The sequence below is a fragment of the Meleagris gallopavo genome, chromosome 10 (assembly GCF_905368555.1).
Source record: "Meleagris gallopavo chromosome 10, MGAL_WU_HG_1.1, whole genome shotgun sequence".
NCBI classification, from domain to species: Eukaryota; Metazoa; Chordata; class Aves; order Galliformes; family Phasianidae; genus Meleagris; species Meleagris gallopavo.
The window spans coordinates 6,747,931-6,768,408 of NC_139413.1; the positions used below are offsets into that span (position 1 = coordinate 6,747,931).

A 20,478-nucleotide genomic window follows, 5' to 3' on the forward strand; every position below is an offset into this window, starting at 1 on the left:
TACTATGAGTCCTCTCTACGAAGACAGCAAACATCACTAGAAGAGGAACTATTACTTTGTTTTGTCCCTTTTCCTGTTGCATTAAATTTATGCTATGTTACCTTAAAGGCTGTAAGGAACCTAAAAAAGCAGATGTCAAATTAATGTGACCTAATTTACTGTCATGACATACGACCTCGTTATTCACCTTCCAAGGCCAAATAGGAGGAGCTATAGAGCCTTAAGATAATACTGAAATATGCTGATAATTCTCAGTATTTATTAGTCAAATAGCAGAATCTATCTCGCAGGCTCTGAAAAAGAGCTCCTGTCTCTCTTCAGGAATCAGAACACAAGCACACTTCCAGAAGCCAGGCCAGCTGACCTTATGTCCTACTAAAATGTCTATCTTAATCCTGTTAACAAAGTGACACCAGCTGCCAAATGACCTCAGTCTTCCCATTCCTCTGCAAAGCTCTCATACTGTAATTATCTCAGGCAAACCTGCCTCATTCCTTGCTGAGTTTTTTGAATCTCACTTCTGACTTGCAACATCCTAAATAAAAGGCACTAGATACAAACAACACTCTTTCATGAATAGGAAATACTATGGGAAATCACAGTCAGAAGAACCTTGTGTGTACATAAAGTAATCAGGCACACAAGTAGGCACAGTAATGCCAGTCATAAGGTAATGAAGGAGAAGGAGGTGCTGGCAATTCATTTGGACTCTATTTCTACCATAAATGTACTTTTAAGGTTTGTCTCCCGCCCTCCTCCCTCCCCCTTGGAAGAGCCATAGGAGAGAAAAACCAAACCCCTGTGAACAAGGAGGACACAGGACAGACTGGACAGAAATGCAGCCAGTTACACTTCTCTGCAGAACTCCTTTGCAAGACCCAAAAGTAAAGAACAATGCATGCATTTGCTATGATGTAATTTTGGTTTGGCAGCTGATTAAAAAAAAATTCCTAAACGCAAAGTAAGAGGATGTGAAGAACAGAATTCTACGTTCCAGTAAACTGTTTTGGTGAAAATCATATAGGAAGATTTTTAAGGAATTAAATTGCTTTGATAATTTGTGTGTTATTTGTGAAAACTGAGCTTCAAGATGAACTGGAAAGGATATGTGTATATGAAGACAAAAAAAATACCCCCAGATTATATTGGTTGAACAGTTCTTCCTGTTATGTTTGATAAGCATCAGATTTTCTTCTTAAGGCTCTCTCACAAACTAGCACCTTAACAACATTTTTTTTCCCCTCTAAGTTATTAAAAATGACATTTCTCCACTATCTTGTGTCCTTTCACTGGCTGTATAAGCAGAAAAATGTAGTTCATCCATAACTTCCAGGTGAATCTGTGAATTATTTTTGTAGATTTTACAAGTAGTAAGACCCAAAAAGAATTAACTGCTTTATTACTACTATCAATAAAACATATTCCCCTCCTTTTCTAATTCACTGCAGCAGAGCTCTGCTTTTGCATAACATCTGCAGGCTATTAGTTTTGCAACTGCAATCTGTAATTGCAAAAACATGTAATTTAGGTAGGGCGTGTGAATAAGGTCCAGGAAAACCAAAGAGGATATAATCCAGATTCTTTGCTTCTCTAACAAAATGTTAACCCAAAGTTTCTATATTTGTTTGCAAGACCTTAGGTCTTCTACTGAAGGCAAATTCTGGATTCCCAGAATTACAGCCCAATTGGAGACTGAGCCTCAAGTGATACAAACTGGAGTGGGCAGTGTGACTACCAACAAGCACCTTATTTCCGCTGTTCTGCTTTTGCAGCTCTGCCACATAAAGCAGAGAGTCAACCAAAGCTCACAAACAATGTGGGTTTTATGGACATGCTCCTTGGATCCAGCATCATAAGATGGTCTAGACTGTTAAAAAAAAAAAAAAACAACACAACAACTTATTTCTCTCTAGACCAGATTTCCCATGAAACAAGATTTGGATGAGTGAAAGGAAATTTATGTGAGGCTTTCTCCAAACGCTGGATCAACATGACACTGGGGCTCAAAATCCATTTGCTAGTGCAGCTGCACTCTGCTTTCTCATTTTAACGAGTACAAAAGACAGCAAAGCACCAGAACACTTTGTCCAGAGATGTGGTGAGACCTCCATCCTTAGAGGTCTTTGGAGCCCACTAGACATGCCACAGCCAACTTCGCTGCATGTTGGTGACAGCCTTTCTTTGTGCAGGAATTTCCTTGGAAAGCAGAAGGACATGCTTTCTTACACAGCAGATGCGCCCACACATACGGGTACTCAGGAAAGCAAGTGAACTTTAAGTAATAACTTTTAGTTCTCCCAACCAGGAACAAGTGGCCAGTTGTGTTACAACCTTAACCTTTTTTTAAATGAAGACAATTCATTTAATTATGTTGTGCTCTATCCTGGAACACGTGGCACAAAATCTACCCCTGGGTTGGAATTACTGTCTTCTTGTATCCTGTATGAACAGCAACAACTTTTCTAAAAAGCACGTACTCAGTCCATTATATTCCACAAAGGGATTAAACACTTCTTCAGCCCAAATACTGAATGTCAGCAGATGCGTTATTGAGCTGAAAACTTAACATGGGATTTACCTTCCATGTTTTTGTGTCTTCCAAGAGTATGTCTTCCACAGTCAGGTAATGGATTCTCATATGATTTGAGGGGATAAAATAACATTTGGCCAACAGCAACTTAAATCTCAGTCACCGATGATGCACATGGAGAAGGAAAGAAAAACTGAGAATAACAATGAATAGCAAGAATAAGGAATGGCTTTCAAGACTAATGAGAAGCCAGAACGAAGTAACCGAATTTAACTTTAGGTCAAAATTGTTATTAAATAGATGCAATTAAAGTTGCCTAAAAGCATCCCAGTTCTACAGATTAAACTTCTGCTCTGTGAAGGTTCCAGCCAACAGTAAAACCCTGACCTCATTAACACAGATTGCTCCTCTCTGTTCTCCCTGTTGGAAAGGCACACTTTGCTACCGTTTGCCTGTGACTGTCCAGCAACAGACAGAGGCAGGCTGATTCTAACCTATCATCAGGAAGATGCTGCTTCTAAGAGACCAACAGATTTACAGGAAATTAGCAGCAACAAATCTTTCCTAATGGCAAAGCAAATTGGCTACACAGACATATATCAGAGGGACTGAAAATTCCCTTTCTACAAAGAGCAACTCTCACTGTTAACTCTCTGCAGATCTCCTCCTGATCACAGTCCTTCTATCCCGAGGTACCTCTTAACCTCTCAAGTATAATTCTTGTTCACAAGCATCTCCCAGAAGTGACAAGAAATGAGGATTATATCACAGGTAGGAAGATGTGATACATCTACAGTCTTGCACAGGTGTGACATATTTACGTAGATCTACTTCTGTAGATCTCCCACTCCTTCCACCTTCTGGCATAGCTGAATAAAAGCGAGCCTTTAAATAACTCCAGCAATGGGGGCACCACTTTCAAAACCACAAAAATAGACAGTGGAGAAGATACAGGAGGAAACACAACTAGATAACGAGGAAACAAACGCTCCTCCCAGCGAGCAGCAAGGCTGCATTTTTCCTTGAATCCCCTAGATTTACCCAGAGCTCTGCAATGACTTCACCTCAGACTTGGGTGGGTCTCTGTACGTCTTGGCAGCGGGGCAGGCGAAGCTCCTACGCCGTGATGGCTGGACGGTGGTCTGGCACAGGGGCCAGGGCTGGTGCTCCAAATTCAAGCTGCCTTTTGTTTTTCTTAAAATGTCAGTTCAGAGACAAGGAGGTTTTAATATCAAGATGCATTGAGCTGAATTGAAATTTGATGGCAGTGTTTTAAACTGCAATGTGGATCGCATTACCAATGCTTGTTGGAAAGATGTTTCTCATTCTGCAGATCCCAGGACATCTGTATGGCTGAGGATTCATCAACTATTCATAGTTTCTTCTAATTAAAGAGGTATTCACTATAATATTGTCAAAGAAGCTGTCACCTCTGTTACTAATTACTTCACTTAAATCAAGAGGGTGAAGATGAAGTTTCTTTCCATTTTTTTTTTTGGCTGTTAGTTTGCTCGACCTACATTTACCCCAGCCTGACGAGCTTCTTCCTCTTCAAGTCTGAAGCCGAATTTCACTTTTAAATCTCAGTTCTGACTCCAGAGTTGTTGCCAAATGCCTGCTCTGTTTGAATTTCTAGTGTTGCTGAGGAAGACGTAAATCAGTTCTAGAAACAGATTTCATTTTATAAGGGAAAAAATGTCTGTAAACATCAGCTCTTTTTCCCCCCAAAATAAAACCTGACACCAAAACAAGAAAATAATCCAATGGAAAGGAGTCTCTACAGGCGTAAATAAGTTACATAATTAACTCACACTTGGTGGCAAGAAGGATCTGGATGCCTGACATTGGGCATTCTTCCTTAATCACCCTCAATCTACCTACAGACACCCCTGATTAGTGCACTTCAGAGCAGCTAAGCACAGCCAACAGGGAGCTGAGCAGCCCAGCCTCTCATGGGCACCAGAAGAGGAAGGTTTCCTTCTTCCTTCCTCAGCTCTCATGCCCTCCCTCTGCCAACCCTTTGGCAGCTGTCAGATAACTGCAAGTCCCCTGACTTCCATAAATAGCAGAGAAGCAGCTCAGCTTCTCCATGAGCTATTTTTCTGAGAACATTAAATGGCTCAGAGAAGGATGCACACCAGCACGCACAACTACGGAAACAACAGCATTCTCCCTTCTGGCAGTGACACACGTTCTCACTGGTATTACTGGAAGCAGCTCACCTAGCCAGGGAAGGAAAGGCATCCTCCACTTTTGAGCAGCGGTGGGAATTCATACAAGCCTCATACAGCACTGTGGGGGCCAAAACTTTCACAGCCAAGACAGCTGTTATGCAAAAAGCTCTCTCCTGTGACAACAGTTCACTTGGATTGTGTGGGAAGCCTGACTGATAAAAGGATAAGCAGGGGCTGATCCGGGGGGGTGTAAAGTGATGCAGGAATGCTGCACTCCTTGCACATCTCGTGACAGTGCGTGTGACCAAGCGCCTGTCTGCTGCAGCAATTGGCTGAGCCACATCATGGGCATCAGATTAAAGAGAGTGAAAGGTCTCCTTTTGGAAGATAAATATATAGGGAGGTAGTTCCTTGCACGCTACTCAAAAGACATCAAGCTATAGCAGTCTGGGCCTGACAGTCTCCGGGGTACTGCTCTTCCTGGAGAGCAATATGTTTTCTTCTATCAGTACTTGCCAACTCTTAACCACATTTAAAACATAATGGCTCAAGCAAATAGGAGCCTTTCATCTCCCCACTTATGGCGAGATTAATTTTTTCCAGCTTTAGCTGCCTGACAGAGCTGTCTAGGCTCCCTTTAGAATCTGGAGGAGAGAGTCACCCCCAGAAGGAAATTCAGTCCACGTAGCAGTAGGTGTCTGGGATAGGTGGGAGGGGCTTTTCTTTCAGGTCAAAGAAAGGCTCTACTGGAATTCTGATCACAGAATGAAGGTTCAAGAAATGATGCCTGAATCAGTAGGTACATCTGTGAACTCCTAGGCACTGACTTGATGAGTGCTCTGGCAAAACAACTGATTTGACTATGTGGGTAACATTAATTGCATAGGCATGTCTAAAGCTGCAGACCTCTGACCACGCTCCCGTGTGAATCCTATCCTCTTTTTGTTTTTACTACTATAGTAGTTTTAACTCTACACAAAAAGACTGAACATCATGGACTCACCACAGCGCCTGGAAAGTATCAGAGGAGTACTGAGCACCTTGAAGGCATTACATTCCAATCCTCTCCTCAAGCACAGCTGGAGACCCATTCAGCTTGTCATGAACCGATTTAATACACACCGTCTCCATTCCGTCACCCCAACTCACCAATGAAAATACCAGACAGCACAGGACACAAAGAAGTTTGAAGAGCCTTACGCAATAAATACTTCTAGTTTCACAGAACGCAACCGAACCTCTCTGTCGCATGTAGATTTTGTTAATTTGACATCTCAGTGTGTTTTCAACCACATCACCATGTCCTCCCCCTGTTCAGGATACCACCAGCATTGCTGCCAGAAGATATATCATCTACTCAGCTTTTTCCTGATCCACACCACCAGCTGTAGGAGAAAATAGGAAGAGCGTGGAGAACGTGAAACATCTTAAATGTGACTAGCATCATCTGATGTACACCCCAGCAGGCTACTGAATTTCCTGGTGATTCTAGAGCTTCTGGAGGTTCTAAGTCGCCTTTGGCTGAGTTTCACAACCTATACCCACGCAATTTCTATCGGTGAGAAATGTGTCACATTTAACTAAACAGGCCTTCAATGCGAGGGGATAGAGAGAACAGTAAAAGCTTCACGCTGCTTCATTCTGGTGGACACACACACTTTTGCTTACATTCCCCCTTGGCCTTTGAACCACTCCTGGCTCTGCAGAGCTACCCCTGAACCTGCACAAAGGCAGTGTGAACTTGAGGCAGTCCCCGAGCTGCAGATCATTTCCCTCCACTTCTATGATCACACAGAAATGTGTTTACAAGCATACCTACCGTGCACACAGCCCTAGAAAAACTGCACATGCCACTGCTGGGAGGGAAACACAGTCAAGGCACATATTAACTTATTGCCAATGGGTTGAATTCAATAGTGTGATTTCATACAAGACAAAGTAGGTGCAGCAAGGCTTTGGCAGCATGCTTTCAAACAGAGCAAGTGCTACAAGCAAGTAAAGGTGATTTCTAACAAAATCAGACGAAAGTTGAAGTGCCACAGCTAAGATTCAGAGTTGTTTTTTTTTCTGTTTTTTTTTTTTTTTCATTCCTTTTAATCCAGATCCATCTCAATCTTAGGTTCCTATTTCCTAAGAGAATTAAGTTAGTTACAGGAACTGACTTTTATAAGCCAGCAGGCAAGTTTTTACATCAACTACTCAGACCTGGAGACTTGTAAGTCGTAATGGCTGTTGGTTTTGAGCCGTGTGAAGAGGTCCTGAATTTGCAGGAGGATGATGGGCAGTAATGGTTATTACACCCGCCAGGAGAAGGGACAAGGCTGCTGGAGAGAGTCAAATGCTGATTATTTGACAACATATGGGACATCAGACTTCCTCCACGAAAAAGTCTGCATGCTTACTTTCCTTCTTACAGACTTGCACGTGCAAGATAACAAGAAGGAATTACATATGTACTTTTTACATGATAGTTTTAACCTCTTGACAAATGACATGCTGTGTGTAACTCCTGTCCTGGATTGTCACAACAAACATAAACCAACATGACACTTAAACAGACCTACCCTGTCACAAGGCTGCCAGAGAATTCCTAACTGGGTTAACGCTCCATTTTCAGCACCTGCAGTATTACCTCTGTGTTCTGCATGAATGTAAATGGTTCATCTGCAGATGTAATTCTTTACAATTTTTTTTTTATTATTATTCTCCTAGAGCCACAATTAACTACCTTAGAATTCTACATGAAGAAAAGTGTTACCTCTGCCCAGTTTTTCACAACCAACAGCACCTTTATGTTCCTTTTCATTTTTTATCCATATTTCTCTATGTTGGCTTAAGAATTGAGGAAAATTCTTACCTACACTGTATGCAGCACCTTGGTTGCCTGCCGGAGAGTTACAGCTGGTAAGCATATACCAAACACATGGTTTAGCAAAAGCAAAGAGAAGCCCGTGTATTTTCCCAATGTTAAGGAGATACCCTTCTAGAGATGTCAGCCCCAGACTGCCAGAGACAGCAAAATGCCTCTTTTCCAACCCTGTTTTCAGCAATCCCTGCCCAGGGATTAGTTCCTGATCTCCTGATCAAAAACTCCAGGTTCAAGCAATCAGTACTGTTCTTAGAAAGGAGGAGAGCTACGCACGGATTCCCTGGCAAGTTTGAACAGTGCCTCCCAGATGCTAACAAGTGACTCAGCCCAGGAAACTCAGCACTGGCCAAAGCTTCAGGGAAGGAACCATCAATGAGGCACAGCTTGGGAATGTCCATTTCTAGAGTCTCACAGAAGAGTACTGTTTAATATACAGAAGCCTGGCTGGACTTCAGAAGATGGACACTGCACCCTTCCTTGCACACAGGGAGCTTTTGGTCTGCGTACAGCTTAAGGTCTTTTTCAGTTTCATCAGACACCCCTCTCTGATAACTGACACTCCTGACTTTACTGTGGATAGCGGAGCTTTGTTCAGTAGAGCTTTGCTAAGCAAACTGCCATGTGATTTAACACAAGCCATTTCCACCTAGGGCTCTCATGGTGCAGATACCGAGCTGCTCATGTGCCCCTCTTGCTATGAAGATAGAACGTATCCACACAGGATTCTCTGAAAGAACTTCTAGCTACAGCGGATACACTTCTGGAACTGCTGATGCTTGGGTAAAAAAACTGCATTCACAGAATAGGGCCTATTGCTTTCTAGGAGTCTCAGAAAGGAGACTGAGGTGCCAAGGAGTTCTCCAATGCCTTTTCTTATCCCTTTATGAGAACAAAGCAGACTTCTGCAGCCTGTCTTTCCATCCCAGTAGGTAGGTCGCAAGCAACCAAGAGCCTCAGAAGCACAGAACAACTTCTGAGTTTCAGTCTCAGTTTTAAAGACAGTTACTAAGTTTTAAAACAGTTTAAAAATAAAAACGTACTGCTCATTTTATCATGCCTCCTACCCTAGGAGTAACTGATGTAAAAATAAAACCTGGAAGGCTCAGGAGTTCTGTTCAGTCCAGTGGGAGCTGGTGATAATCTGTGCAAACTCATAATAGCACCTGGGCTCTTAATTCAGAAAATAAGCTTTGTGTGTTGTCCAGCTAAAAATTTGGCAAAAGGATCAACTCCAACTGGAAGCAAATAACTCCATCTGACCAGAATTAACTCTAAATGCGTTTGTAAGACTTTAAATAATGATCTCAGATGTAAGACTATAATCATGATTAACATTTGCTGGAAGGTAGGATTTGCGCTGTGTACACATACACTGCTTAGGGAAACCAAGAACACCTGAATGATGCACACTATATTTTTATGAAGACTCCAGGTAGGGCTGCCAGACAAAAACGGAAAACAACGAGAAAAAAAAATAAAGTACTCTGAAGCTGTGAAAGCATGAAGTTCAAATAAGAAAATAAGCAGGTGTATTTCAAAGTGCTCTCTGTACATAACATCAATGAAGTTGTGTAAAAGATCATGAAGGTTATTTTTTCATCCAAGAACTCATTCCTACCGTACACTAGGTTAAAGCCTTACTGGTTACTGCAGCTATGGAGCTGAAAGTAATATTTGTGTCTTCATGTAGTTAGGACTCAGTCAGCGTCAATTCCATAATTAAATATTGCTACGGATCATAACTGGAGTCTATCATTCCCTTCTGGGAACTGCTCTGAATAATCTCAGCTGAATTTGTTTCAAAGAATACAGTGCTACCATTGAAGAAAAAAGCATTACTATCTGGCATTATTAAAATATTACTGAATTTGGTCTCTTTCCTGAAGAGAGACTGCTCCAGAGCTGCATTTCCACTGCGTGCTGTACTTTGAAGCCCTTTAGTTGTTTGTAGACAATCTCACTCTCCTGCACACTTTACTGTTGGCAAGTGCCTATTCTCCACTCCTCCTAAGTGAGACACTGCTGTCACGTTCCTGTACTGAGACAATTCCCACTTTACAACCACTCTCCCTCCCATACTTCCCAGTTCTATTTCTCTATTCTATCTCCACATCTATTTCACAAGCAGTGGGTATTTTACAGGGGCTTTCCAAAACTAACAATCTTCCTCTATTTCTTGCCCACAACTCTTTGTCTGTCAAGCATACAGCAGATTTTGAATAAATGTATGCTATTACTGGTCACATCTGTCTGCAACCAGTTTGGGTTTTGGAGATGATTTCTGCAGTACGTTCTATTTTCACTGTAATTATCTACAGTGTATGTTGTCCTTCCAAACACTAGTTTAAAAATAACAAAGTATTAGTTAGGCCCGGGACATATAAGGCTGAAAGAAGTTCAGTGACAGCATTAATATGTTTCATGAAGTTCCAGCAACCATACAGAAGACAAACGACTCAAGACTATGCACACGAAAGTCAAGAGTGCCTCTAGGTCCACGCCAGGCATATTCAAGTGACTTTCTGTCTGTGCTTACACATATGTCCTCAACACCACATTTATTCTCAATTTTATTTGGAGGACAGCAGGACTCAAAGGCACTCCGAGGAGATAAAAATCAGAGTGACGAAGACTTTGCATCCAAAACGTCTTGGAGAGCTTACAACACAACAGGCACTTCCAAATGAAACAAAACCACACTTGATGCGACAGGCATTACCTCCCTCTTCGGGAACGCTTCTGCATTCTTGTTCTGGTCCTCCTAACCACTGTTTGCATCGGGCTGAGCCAAACAGCTGCTGCCCGGAAGAGGCTACAGTGCAGCTGGTACTTGCCGGCTGCTCCTCTTTGCTGTCTGCTCTGTAAATCCAAGGTGCCTCACTGCCTGGCTCCTGCTCTTCTGTCTGCCTCGGCTGGCTTTCCTGGATGCTAGCCCTACAAAACATGGCTCTTGTTTCTGTACCATTGAGAACATGCTCTCAAGGCAGGACAAAATTTCCAGACATTGCAGAGTAACAGCAGCGAGAAATAAGGAACCATTGGAGGCTCTGTTGGAAAACCCCATAAGGCTCTGAAAGAAATGCTTTCTAAGGAATCACTGGTCTTTATCTACAACCATAGAAAAAATGCCATTCTGAGCTGTTACTTAAAAGTTGGAGTTGCTTTCTTAAGCATGCATTTCCATAATCTCAAGATTACAGTAGGGCCATATGTACACTATACAGTACCATTAATTTCAGATTATTACATTTCATTCTGAAGACTTTTAGATTAAGCAACAGCCCTAAGCTGCTATGAAAAGCAACATTCCCCAGCTGAGTACTCAGAAGACCACAGAGAACCCTCTTCTTCCCACAATTGACAGCTCTCCCTTATGCCATGCCTACCAGAAATATTCCATGCAGGGAGGTTGACAGCAAGAAAGGCCAAAAGCAAAGCTCATTTTGCATTTTCAGACGGATACTAGAGCTCTGGGAGAAGAACATTCTCTCCGACATGGAGAGAATGCACAGTTTAGCCAAGAGAACTGGTAGCAAATAATGTAGCAGGCAGGATTCATTTTCATTAGTGATACTTAAATGGAAACAGGAGGTTTTCATAAAAGATTTTCAAATTTGAAAGTCAACTGCAGCTCTAATTTGACAATGGCTTGCTTGCTCGTGAGACTCAGGGCATGATGAAGCACAACCACACATACTGCTTTCCTTCTCACATTTTTTCCAAAGGCAAGGGTCAGCTCCATAGAGAAGACAGGCTAAAGGGTGACCTTCGTTTTGAAAGTGCCTAACAGTTTTATTATGGATACTATGCCCTTAGCTTTGGGTCTTTCAGTACATATGACTCTTGTTGTCCATACACTATACAGGACAAGATCTTAAATTCTTATGGTAAAGCCATTTTCCTCTCAATAGCTTAGGTCAGGTTTCATAGGATAAATGGGAGCTTTTAAAATCTTTCAAAAACCTGCATTTTAACTTGCAAACAGCTGCAAACTCACAAGACGCAAACATACAAACGAGATACTTTGTCTTTAGAAGCAGCAATGCTCAAAAGTCTCATCCTTGCATTTTATCTAAATGGGAGACCAAATGATACAACCTTATCCACAGAAATCCCCAAACAAAGTCCAGAGAAGAAAACTACAAGTTCAGTGACAAAATACCCATTGATAAACGTAACAAAATAGGAGAAAAATATGCTAGAACTGAACTTCTAGACATGAAACATCATTTGAAGCCAACTCACTACAATTCATCTTTGCCTGCAGGACACACGTGGCATCAAATCTGCAAAGAACTGGAACCTGTCTTGCTTACGTTCCCTGAATAAGTTCAAACTATTTCCAAAACTATGTTTGTAGCACAGCAAAGTACTGCCACAAGCATTTCTGCCAAGCAACGTCGTGCAGCAGCAATGATTTGGTCCTTCACAACAGCCTACCTGATGACAGAACAGAACAATGATTCTTAACTGGTAAAAGCACCAAGGTCAGATGACAGCAATGTCATTGCTTTGCTTTTCTGTGCACACCTGTTTTAACACTGGGAACATCACTGCTACTACCTGAGCTTCGTCTGCTTTTCTAAGTAGTGGATACAGCACAGAAGAGCTCTGAGACCGTGGCTGCTGTGTACATGTCTCTGAGCCACTGGAAATGCAGAGTCTCCTCTCCTTTTCAACACACTATAATCTTTTGCTGCCTGTAAATAATGTGCCACCCAAAATACAATTAACATGACACAAGCTTCTTACTAACAAAAGCAGAACACAAATTAGGTATTTTATTTCTAACACATTGCATGTGTGAGAAAGATACTGACAAAGAAAGAAAAAAAGTCCTCATTTCAATTTGGTTTAATCACTTCCGTAAAAGCTTGTTTGCACAACTTGAGAAATCCTTAAATGTCCATTCCAGATGTTGGCTTTTAGGAGCAGAAATTCACATCTTCAAATAAAACATTTATCTGAAGCTCTATGGTTTATGTACCACAGAATTGAACAGATTTGCAAAGTGAAATTCTGGTTCTATTGAAGTTGGCAATGGCTTTGCCATTGATTTCCATAGGGCCAGCATTACCCTTGCTCTAATATGTAATAACCAGAATTAAATTTTAATATCCATTTTTTACTGCAATATACTGCAAGATATTGCATGTGCACTGCCATTAAATGTAGTCAGCTTTAATACCAGGAGACATCTGCACTTTGAAATACAGAAATTACTGAGAGGGAATGTTAGTGGCCTTTTAAATTCCCCAACGGATCAGACTTTAAGCCACGATTCCATTAATATCAGTAATTACACACTTATGCTACAAACGCCATTGTCCTTAATAAGCCTATAATGATGTCAGCCAAGCATCTCTGACAGCCTCCCATGAGAGTGAAATCTACTGCTTAGCCATGGGAGCTGGGGGGATTCTGCCTCTAACCACACAAGAGAAGTGGGGGGATTTGGAGCACCATTTACAGTTCAAAGTAAATTAGAAGGGCTGTTTTCTTCTGCGATCTATTTAATTGCCTTTCAAATTGTTAGCTATTCATGTTTTAAAAAGCAGCTAAGGTTAGCCAGGAAAGGGAAGATTTTCCTCAGAAGAATCCTATGCTCTTTTCTTACCTTCTGTGCTCAACGAGGAGGAATGTTCGCTCTCTCTGAGCATGATAGTACCAAAACCTCCTACCGCTTTCACAACTATCTTCCTGCACTTATCTGTGACTCACTTGGAGCCATCACCAGCAGAAATTCATTCCTACATATGTAAGCTAACAAAGTAATTCTAGAAACAATGGCAAGGTCTGAATGCTCTGGCAAAACAGATGTGAGCTCTGGAAAAAGAACAGTTTTTACAACAGGCAGTGCCAGGCTTACAAGATAACTGCAGTGGCAGCCAGGTGCCTCTCCTCCCAGCTGACAGAGCATGGTACCTCAACAAATTTGAATTTCACAGCCACGTTCCGCTGGAATTTCAGAACAGATCAAGCAGACTTGGCATAAGAGATGCCAAAGGGCAGAAATCAAAGGTGTTGGCAAAGCTAGAGACAATTCTATCTCTTAGACCTGGAAGAAATGAACACAGGGGTTCAACACCAACTGGGGACTCCAACATGCTTCAGGGAGAGGACAGATTTCCACTTGGCCTCCATCTAGCGACAGCGAGGGGAAGCTAATTAAAACTCAGCAAGTCAGAAGACCTGTTTTTCACCCCCAAAAGCTTTCCTTTCTGCTAACAGCAGTATTTCCAAACATTTCTACAAATCACTGTATCAGATTAAGGCATCCATCCCATGCCATTCTCTCCCGGCTACAGTTAGCAGCAGAGCTCCAATTGTGGCACTCTTTTTCAGTGATACATGGCAACTTGCTTTTATTCTTCACTGCACAGACTTCTCGGCTCTGAACGCGCTGTTAAAGTCAACCCAAAGCAACACAGCTTAGATCCACGGTGTAAATACACGACTTCTGAGCACTGGAGCATCTGGGGACAGCAGGTGTGAATACCAGGAAGCACATATTTTGTTACATTGCTAAGTGTCAGTTTCTGCAATGTTAAGGGAAAGCTGAACACAAGTTCCTAAAAGTTGGATAAATAATGAAATTAACAAGTTAACATCTCCAGAAATAAACTGTGACAAAGCCTGCCTGTGAAGGACGTTGGCTGCTGAAGCCTGGCAGAGCTGGGAGACAACACTGACCTCGTTCAAGAATTCTTTGCTTGCTGTCAGCTACATATTTCTTGTGGTTAAAAAAAAATGATGCTAAGAGTCTCCTGGCAATAGCAGAAAATAAATTTTGTAGACTTTTAGTGAAAGTCCTTCTTCGTGTATGGTCTTAGTTGATCCAAGTACTACTTTATCTTCCTTTAACCTCCTTATAAAAAGGAAAGAAAGCCAACTCCAACTGTGGTATGTGCACATGCAAGCCTTCCAAAGCACAGAGAGAAAAAGCTGAAGAGATCATGAGAAATTCAGTCTTACAGGAACCACCAAGCACCACTCAGGGATGACTGTGCCCAACCTTACATCTTCAGAAAGCTGAGTCTTGCCAAGTAAGAGATGCATGGGCAGTCCTAGCAAATGCCATTTTCTCAAAGATCCAGGGAAGTGAAGGCACAGCTCCTCCACTGCAAGTCTGAGTATTTGGAAAACTCACCAAAAAAATGATTACATTTCAGCACTCAGATCAGGGATAAACAGTGGTTTACGTGGTACTACACACTGAGCACAAAAAATGGGGATCCCAGAGACATGAAGTGGAAGGGATCTCTGGAGCTCTAAAGCTCACATCACCAATACCAAAATGACCCAATCCCTGGTTCTCCTAACTGTATGATTTCTGTCCTTTTGTATATTTCTGCTAACTGATAACAACCTATTAAATGCTTGGGAGAGCCTGTGCCCATCAGCTCCAGGCACTGCTTCTACCTTGGCAAATGAACAAGTAAACACAAGGGAACCGTCCCTCAACATTCAGAGGAAATCCGTCCTCTCTCAGCTCCTAGCATCAGTGAAAAGGGAACAGGGTCCAGAGAAAAAGGTGCCAGCAGTGTTGAGGTGAAGGGCATCCCTGGCTGAGGCCCAGATGGTGGTTGCCTCAGTCCTGCAGGGCTCTTTTTGCCTGCAATCACAACCAATCCAGACCAGCCATCTGAAAGTGCCTCTGGGCAGAACTTGTCACGAGATCAGGTTTGTCCCATAAAGTAACAAACGAGGTGGTATATAAAACTGCTTTTGATTTGACAACATTTCATATATAAAACAAAAATACCCACAGCTTTGCCACCAAATAAACTTCATATATGGTTTTTAAAAGTCCCCAAACCTCTCCCTGCAAGAAAGCAGAGCCAAGCGATGGGAATTCTGGAGCACAAGGCTCACTTCATTTCCAAGGACAGCTCTAATTCCAAATGAAAGCTGACAGCTTCCAGGTCATTAATCCAACGGGGTACACAGGGTAAACAGAACCTGTGTACCAGCACACGCATTCAGGTGGACTACAGCCATGACAGAAAAAGAGGAATTAAACAAACATTGTTCTGCTTTTTATTTTGAGTTTCCTGTAAAATGTTCTATTATCAATTCTCTACTCCTTTCTACTCATCCTCAGGATATGCAGAGCCTGGTGCTGGCTGTATTTGTGTTGTTAGCTGAAAGAACAGCAGAACATGCCAAGCATTTAATAACAAAATTCCAGCCTTGTGACACAACCTAGTAATCCCAATACTGGAAACTAATCTCATATTTCTACTCAACCCTTAATAAAACCCTAATCCTAACAAAAGTACCGCTATATTTTTTTCTTCTGCCTGAACCTTTTCTAAACACATATATCTCACATAATAAGAAAGTTATTGCAGACTAGACCAAAGAAAGATGTGTTACACAAACTATTATATGTACATCTATTGATTTACACGGGGCAGACTGACAGAAGATTGAGCCAGGAAGAAATAGCATCTCAGATCCAGATCCAGTAATTTTCTTCTAAATGATCATGTTTGTCATACTGTTTATAAAATATCTGTGCAAAAACAACAAAATTCTGTATGGCAAACACTGTTATCACTGTCTGGAAACCGAAGTCACGCATTCTGATTTCTGAACTTCGAAGATGTGTGGAGATGTCTTCAGCTGGAGCGAGAGAAGACATTTCCATTCTCAGCTTTGAAACACAGCTCTCTAACTCAGGGTGCAAACCAGCTTTGCTAAGAGTTGAAGATGCACAGCCTAGTACTGTTGGCTGAATAGTGGCCACAGGCACTCTTTTACTGCCACAGAACTGCTTCCCGCGGGCCATCCCACCACACAACTCAGTTTCTTGTGTGCGTATCATTCAGTGCTCTTAAACAGGCACCAGACACTTGGCAATGCTCAAGCTTCTGGCCTTGCATAAGCACACACATATGCATGCCACCCTGTCCGTTCCCCTGCCTGAAACCATCAGGAAAGAGGGCAGCTGAGCAATACCAGCTGCTGTCTTTGCTGAGGGGTTCCACCAACCTCAGGGAAGGACTGCTTGTATGTGGATGTGCTGCTGTAGCTACAGGTACAGTTTCCTGCCTCTTACCATTCAGGACATTCAGGATGAGGAAACAAACAAGGTGTTGCGGCGTCCTTAGAAAACATTAGCTGTGAATAAGCACATATATAACAATTCTCTTCTAATGTTACAACCTCAAAATAGCAAGGCAGGAGGCTTAGCAAGGTAAGACTCCAGATTCACATCTGGGCCAAATATACATTACAGACAAGTCTCAGGACTCAGCAAGACCTTTACAAAACAAAGGAAATAGACTCTCCCACCCACCAGCTGCTGCCTGAACCACCATTTGCTTTAATGATTTCCATCACCAGATCCCAAGCAGCTTCTCACTCTTGTAGCTTTCCTTGCAATCAAGACTACTCAGGCTTCCAGCACAGAAAGTGTCATCAAACACTCACAATTCCAGTTTTAAAATAGCTTTTACTGTTGCTAAGTGTGCTGTACGTGTGAGAATATGCCTATCAAAGCTGTAGCAAAAGCCTGTCCTGTACACTAGCACAAAAGCTCACCTGTCTCAAACTGAAAATCATAAAACAACAGAAAACTGTACCTCTGAATGAAGTCCTGCTCAACACAGGACATAGAAAATCTCAAATGGAAGTATTTTAGGAGAAGATAGAAATAACATTATGTTGAGTTAGCAGAAATAATTTGTGCACAGAGTACATTTATTCCTATGCCCTGAAGCATAAAAAATTTATTACACCTATTAAGCAAATATCCAGTTAACTACTCTGATTATTGGCCTGCTACCACATGTAAGTGTTTAACCACAGGTTGGACCCGAGTGAGTATTACAATGAGACCCCAGCAAGTATTGCACAAACTCAGAACTCTATGCCCTGTTCTCCAAGCAGGCATAAGTTTGCCAAAGGGGAGTTATTCTTACAGAACTCTGAACGTACCCTTCATTTCCACCACGCATCTGGCTGTAATACTGCAGTGCTAAGGAGCTGTACAGAGCAATACAAACACTTATTTTTCAAGCTGTTGCCTTTCAGATTCAACAAATGCTCTTTCAGTCATCCTGATCATGTTAAAAAAGAAAAATTGGTTTGGCCTACTTGTTACTTTATAAATGTCAAATCAGGGCTGGGAGAAGGGTGTTTGAGAGGAAGAAATTGGCAAGGCAGATTTGCCAGTTTGGCAATAGCAAAAAACCCCACAGAACCCCCTTTGCCTGAGCACCTTTCCTTTATTTCCAATTTCCTTGCAGACACAAAACAGATGGTGATACTTTCTGAACACTCCACACGAACGGAGGGTTGAAACTTCCACTTGGGGTGCGTTGGGCTGAGGGTACTTTGCACCCTGCAGAAGCAACTCCTTAAATGCTGCAGTAAGTTCACAGCATCCTGAAGCGCTTGCCAGGATTGACTGCCACAATACAATGAGATACATGTGCACAACTGAATGCCTTTAAGCACAGCTCTGTGCCTCTGTACTGACATGCACACAAAAAGAGCTCTTAACACATTTACAACACACACAAAAAGGTTCCGCCTCTTTAGAGCTTCCTGAGCATGGCCATGTACAGGCTCTCTCTCCAAATTGTCACTGTGTTCCTCAATCCCCTCCCTGCCTGCATAATCCATAACAGAAACATTGCACATCTGGAAAAACGAGCAGGCACAGGAAGAGCGATGAAACCCTCCACTGGAATTCTTGCAGAGTAGCAGGAATCACACACTGGCCTTGAAGGATTTTATGGCTGTGTTGAAAAAATTATTCAACCTCAAGGCTCAGTACTCCTACTATAGCTATGATGAGGGTGAACAACTCGCTAGCTTAAGGTATTAACGCTGCCAGTCAATACTAACCTTTCAATGAAGGTGTCTAACAATTAGTCCCATTAGAAACTCGTACAATACACAGAGTTTACCTACTGCTTACCTGATAAAATTGCATCAGTGTTTTACTTTAAAAACCCTGCAAACAGAAATACCATTTCTTTGCAGACGGTCTCTCACCTCCAGATACTTCTACCTCAATCCTGCTTCCCCTGTCCCTGGGATTTTCAAACAATCCCACGCTGTACTGCCCTTGCATTACAATGCTTTCTGCAAAACTCTCTTTCCAATCTTAACTGTGGCAGGCATATTTGAGCAGAGCACAATCTGGCCATTTTCCTGTGAAGGTTATACTGAACCATCACTTACGAAGAAGCAAGTTTAGCTTCAAGTTTGACTACATCATCTCTTGTCGCAAGACACACAGCGTAACAAACAGACTGAGAGATTCATACAAAAGACCAGCACTGAACAACTGCTACACTTACCCTGCGAAATGACACCACGTAGAATGTATCTTCCTTTCTGTGAATAGCTTCAAAGAAGTCTTGATAGCTCCTTGGAGAGGCATAATACACTTGCAGCTCATTCCCTGAGTTCCTGCTGAAATCAAGAAGGGAAGAAAGTAATTATTTTAGACACAAGAAAGTTAACTTTAATGAGAAAATGGCTTTAAAACACATGCTTTTCAAAAAACAGCAGCTCTTCATCCATTGAAGGAGCATGAAGAACATAATACAGGTGAAGACAACCAGATCTACTGAAGTGTAGTAGTGTAAAGTTAAACACAAACAGAGCTTTCCATGCAACAATATCATCTTCTCTTTCATTCGCCTTCTTTTTTTGCATCTCTGGTCAGCTCAAAGATTTGCTCTTCATTTTCAGTTTAGATAGTGGAGTAAAAAGAAGACATTCACAGCATTCATGTAATCCTGGCTTATCTTTTCCACAATTCTCATCTTAAATATCCCAGATGTATGGAAAATACACTGTCAAAAATATTCTGTGTGAAAACACTAGCAAGTCATGCAATCCACTGTTTATCTTGGAAAGGTGAGAAATTCCCAGCACATTTTGTTATCATCCTGCTCCCATTCAAAAATACCACATTTAATCAAATTGCAAAGCTGTACTTAGACAAACCATTAGCTGGATCTCCAACCAGTCATTTTAATTCTTTCCCACTTTAATAGCATACTATCTGTTTGCAGTATTTGTGGCAAAAACACTGATGAGACTATTCCTCCCAAGCTGTCTGGTGCTGACCCAGATTCTAAACTATGGTGGCTGATTTAGATTATTTTGGTATGTTTCTAAAATATACATAACTACGCCTCTCAAACAAGGCTCAAATCTATCATCAAGTGATTTTCTTGAGCAGCAGTAATAGCAGGCCATCATTCTCTCCGCTCCTACTGCTCATCTGGCCCTGTTGAGATAGGAGTGCAGCTGCCAAACCAGGCTTCCCTTAGCAAGATGGGGAGGTGAAAATCCTGGGGATCAAGAGTAGACAGCTCTATTCTGTATACCCCCATTAGCAAAACTATGCAAGTGAAGACTACAATCACATCCTTCACACACAGGAAACAAAGACCCAAGCTAACTTGAGCTTGATTGCTCATTCATAAAAACACGTAGGCCCATGGGAACACTCCTGAGATTCAGCATTGAAGTTGTACTGTGATAAAAGACACTACACCCACATATTGCTCAGTAAAACACATCCTGAGAACTGAAATAGGTCCCACAGTTCCGTTTTCTCGCCCACACTACAGAAGATCCAGCTAGATCTGGAAAACAGCCTTTTATAACTTGAAATCCAGCACGGGATGGAACAACAAAGTACATGGGAACCAATGGGCCTTCAGCAAGGTAAAGGAGTTCCACGTCTATCACTAGTTCAGAATTCCAGATAACAACAGTTGATTACTGGCTTTATATCATGCTGACCTTTGTGCATTTAAGGCTACCCAGCACAGATTGCTTCGTGAAAGGATGGGAGAAATGGAGGAGTCAAAACAGGTTCAAAACTTCTAGTTTTTTAGTAATATTGTGTATTAGACTGTGTCTCCAAA

At 41.9% G+C, this 20,478-nt stretch overlaps 1 protein-coding gene across 2 annotated transcripts in view; it reads right to left on the reverse strand.

The window, feature by feature from the left end:
• ATF6 (activating transcription factor 6) overlaps positions 1-20,478 on the reverse strand; it is a 72,023-nt gene that overhangs the window by 23,295 nt on the left and 28,250 nt on the right. Inside the window, exon 14 of one of the 2 annotated variants that reach the window (XM_085231283.1) lies at positions 18,892-19,003. In XM_085231283.1, the coding sequence (XP_085087409.1) occupies positions 18,892-19,003 (112 nt within the window). Of the gene's footprint in view, positions 1-18,891; positions 19,007-20,478 lie in introns of both variants that reach the window. The other variant, XM_085231282.1, reaches the window with a different exon arrangement.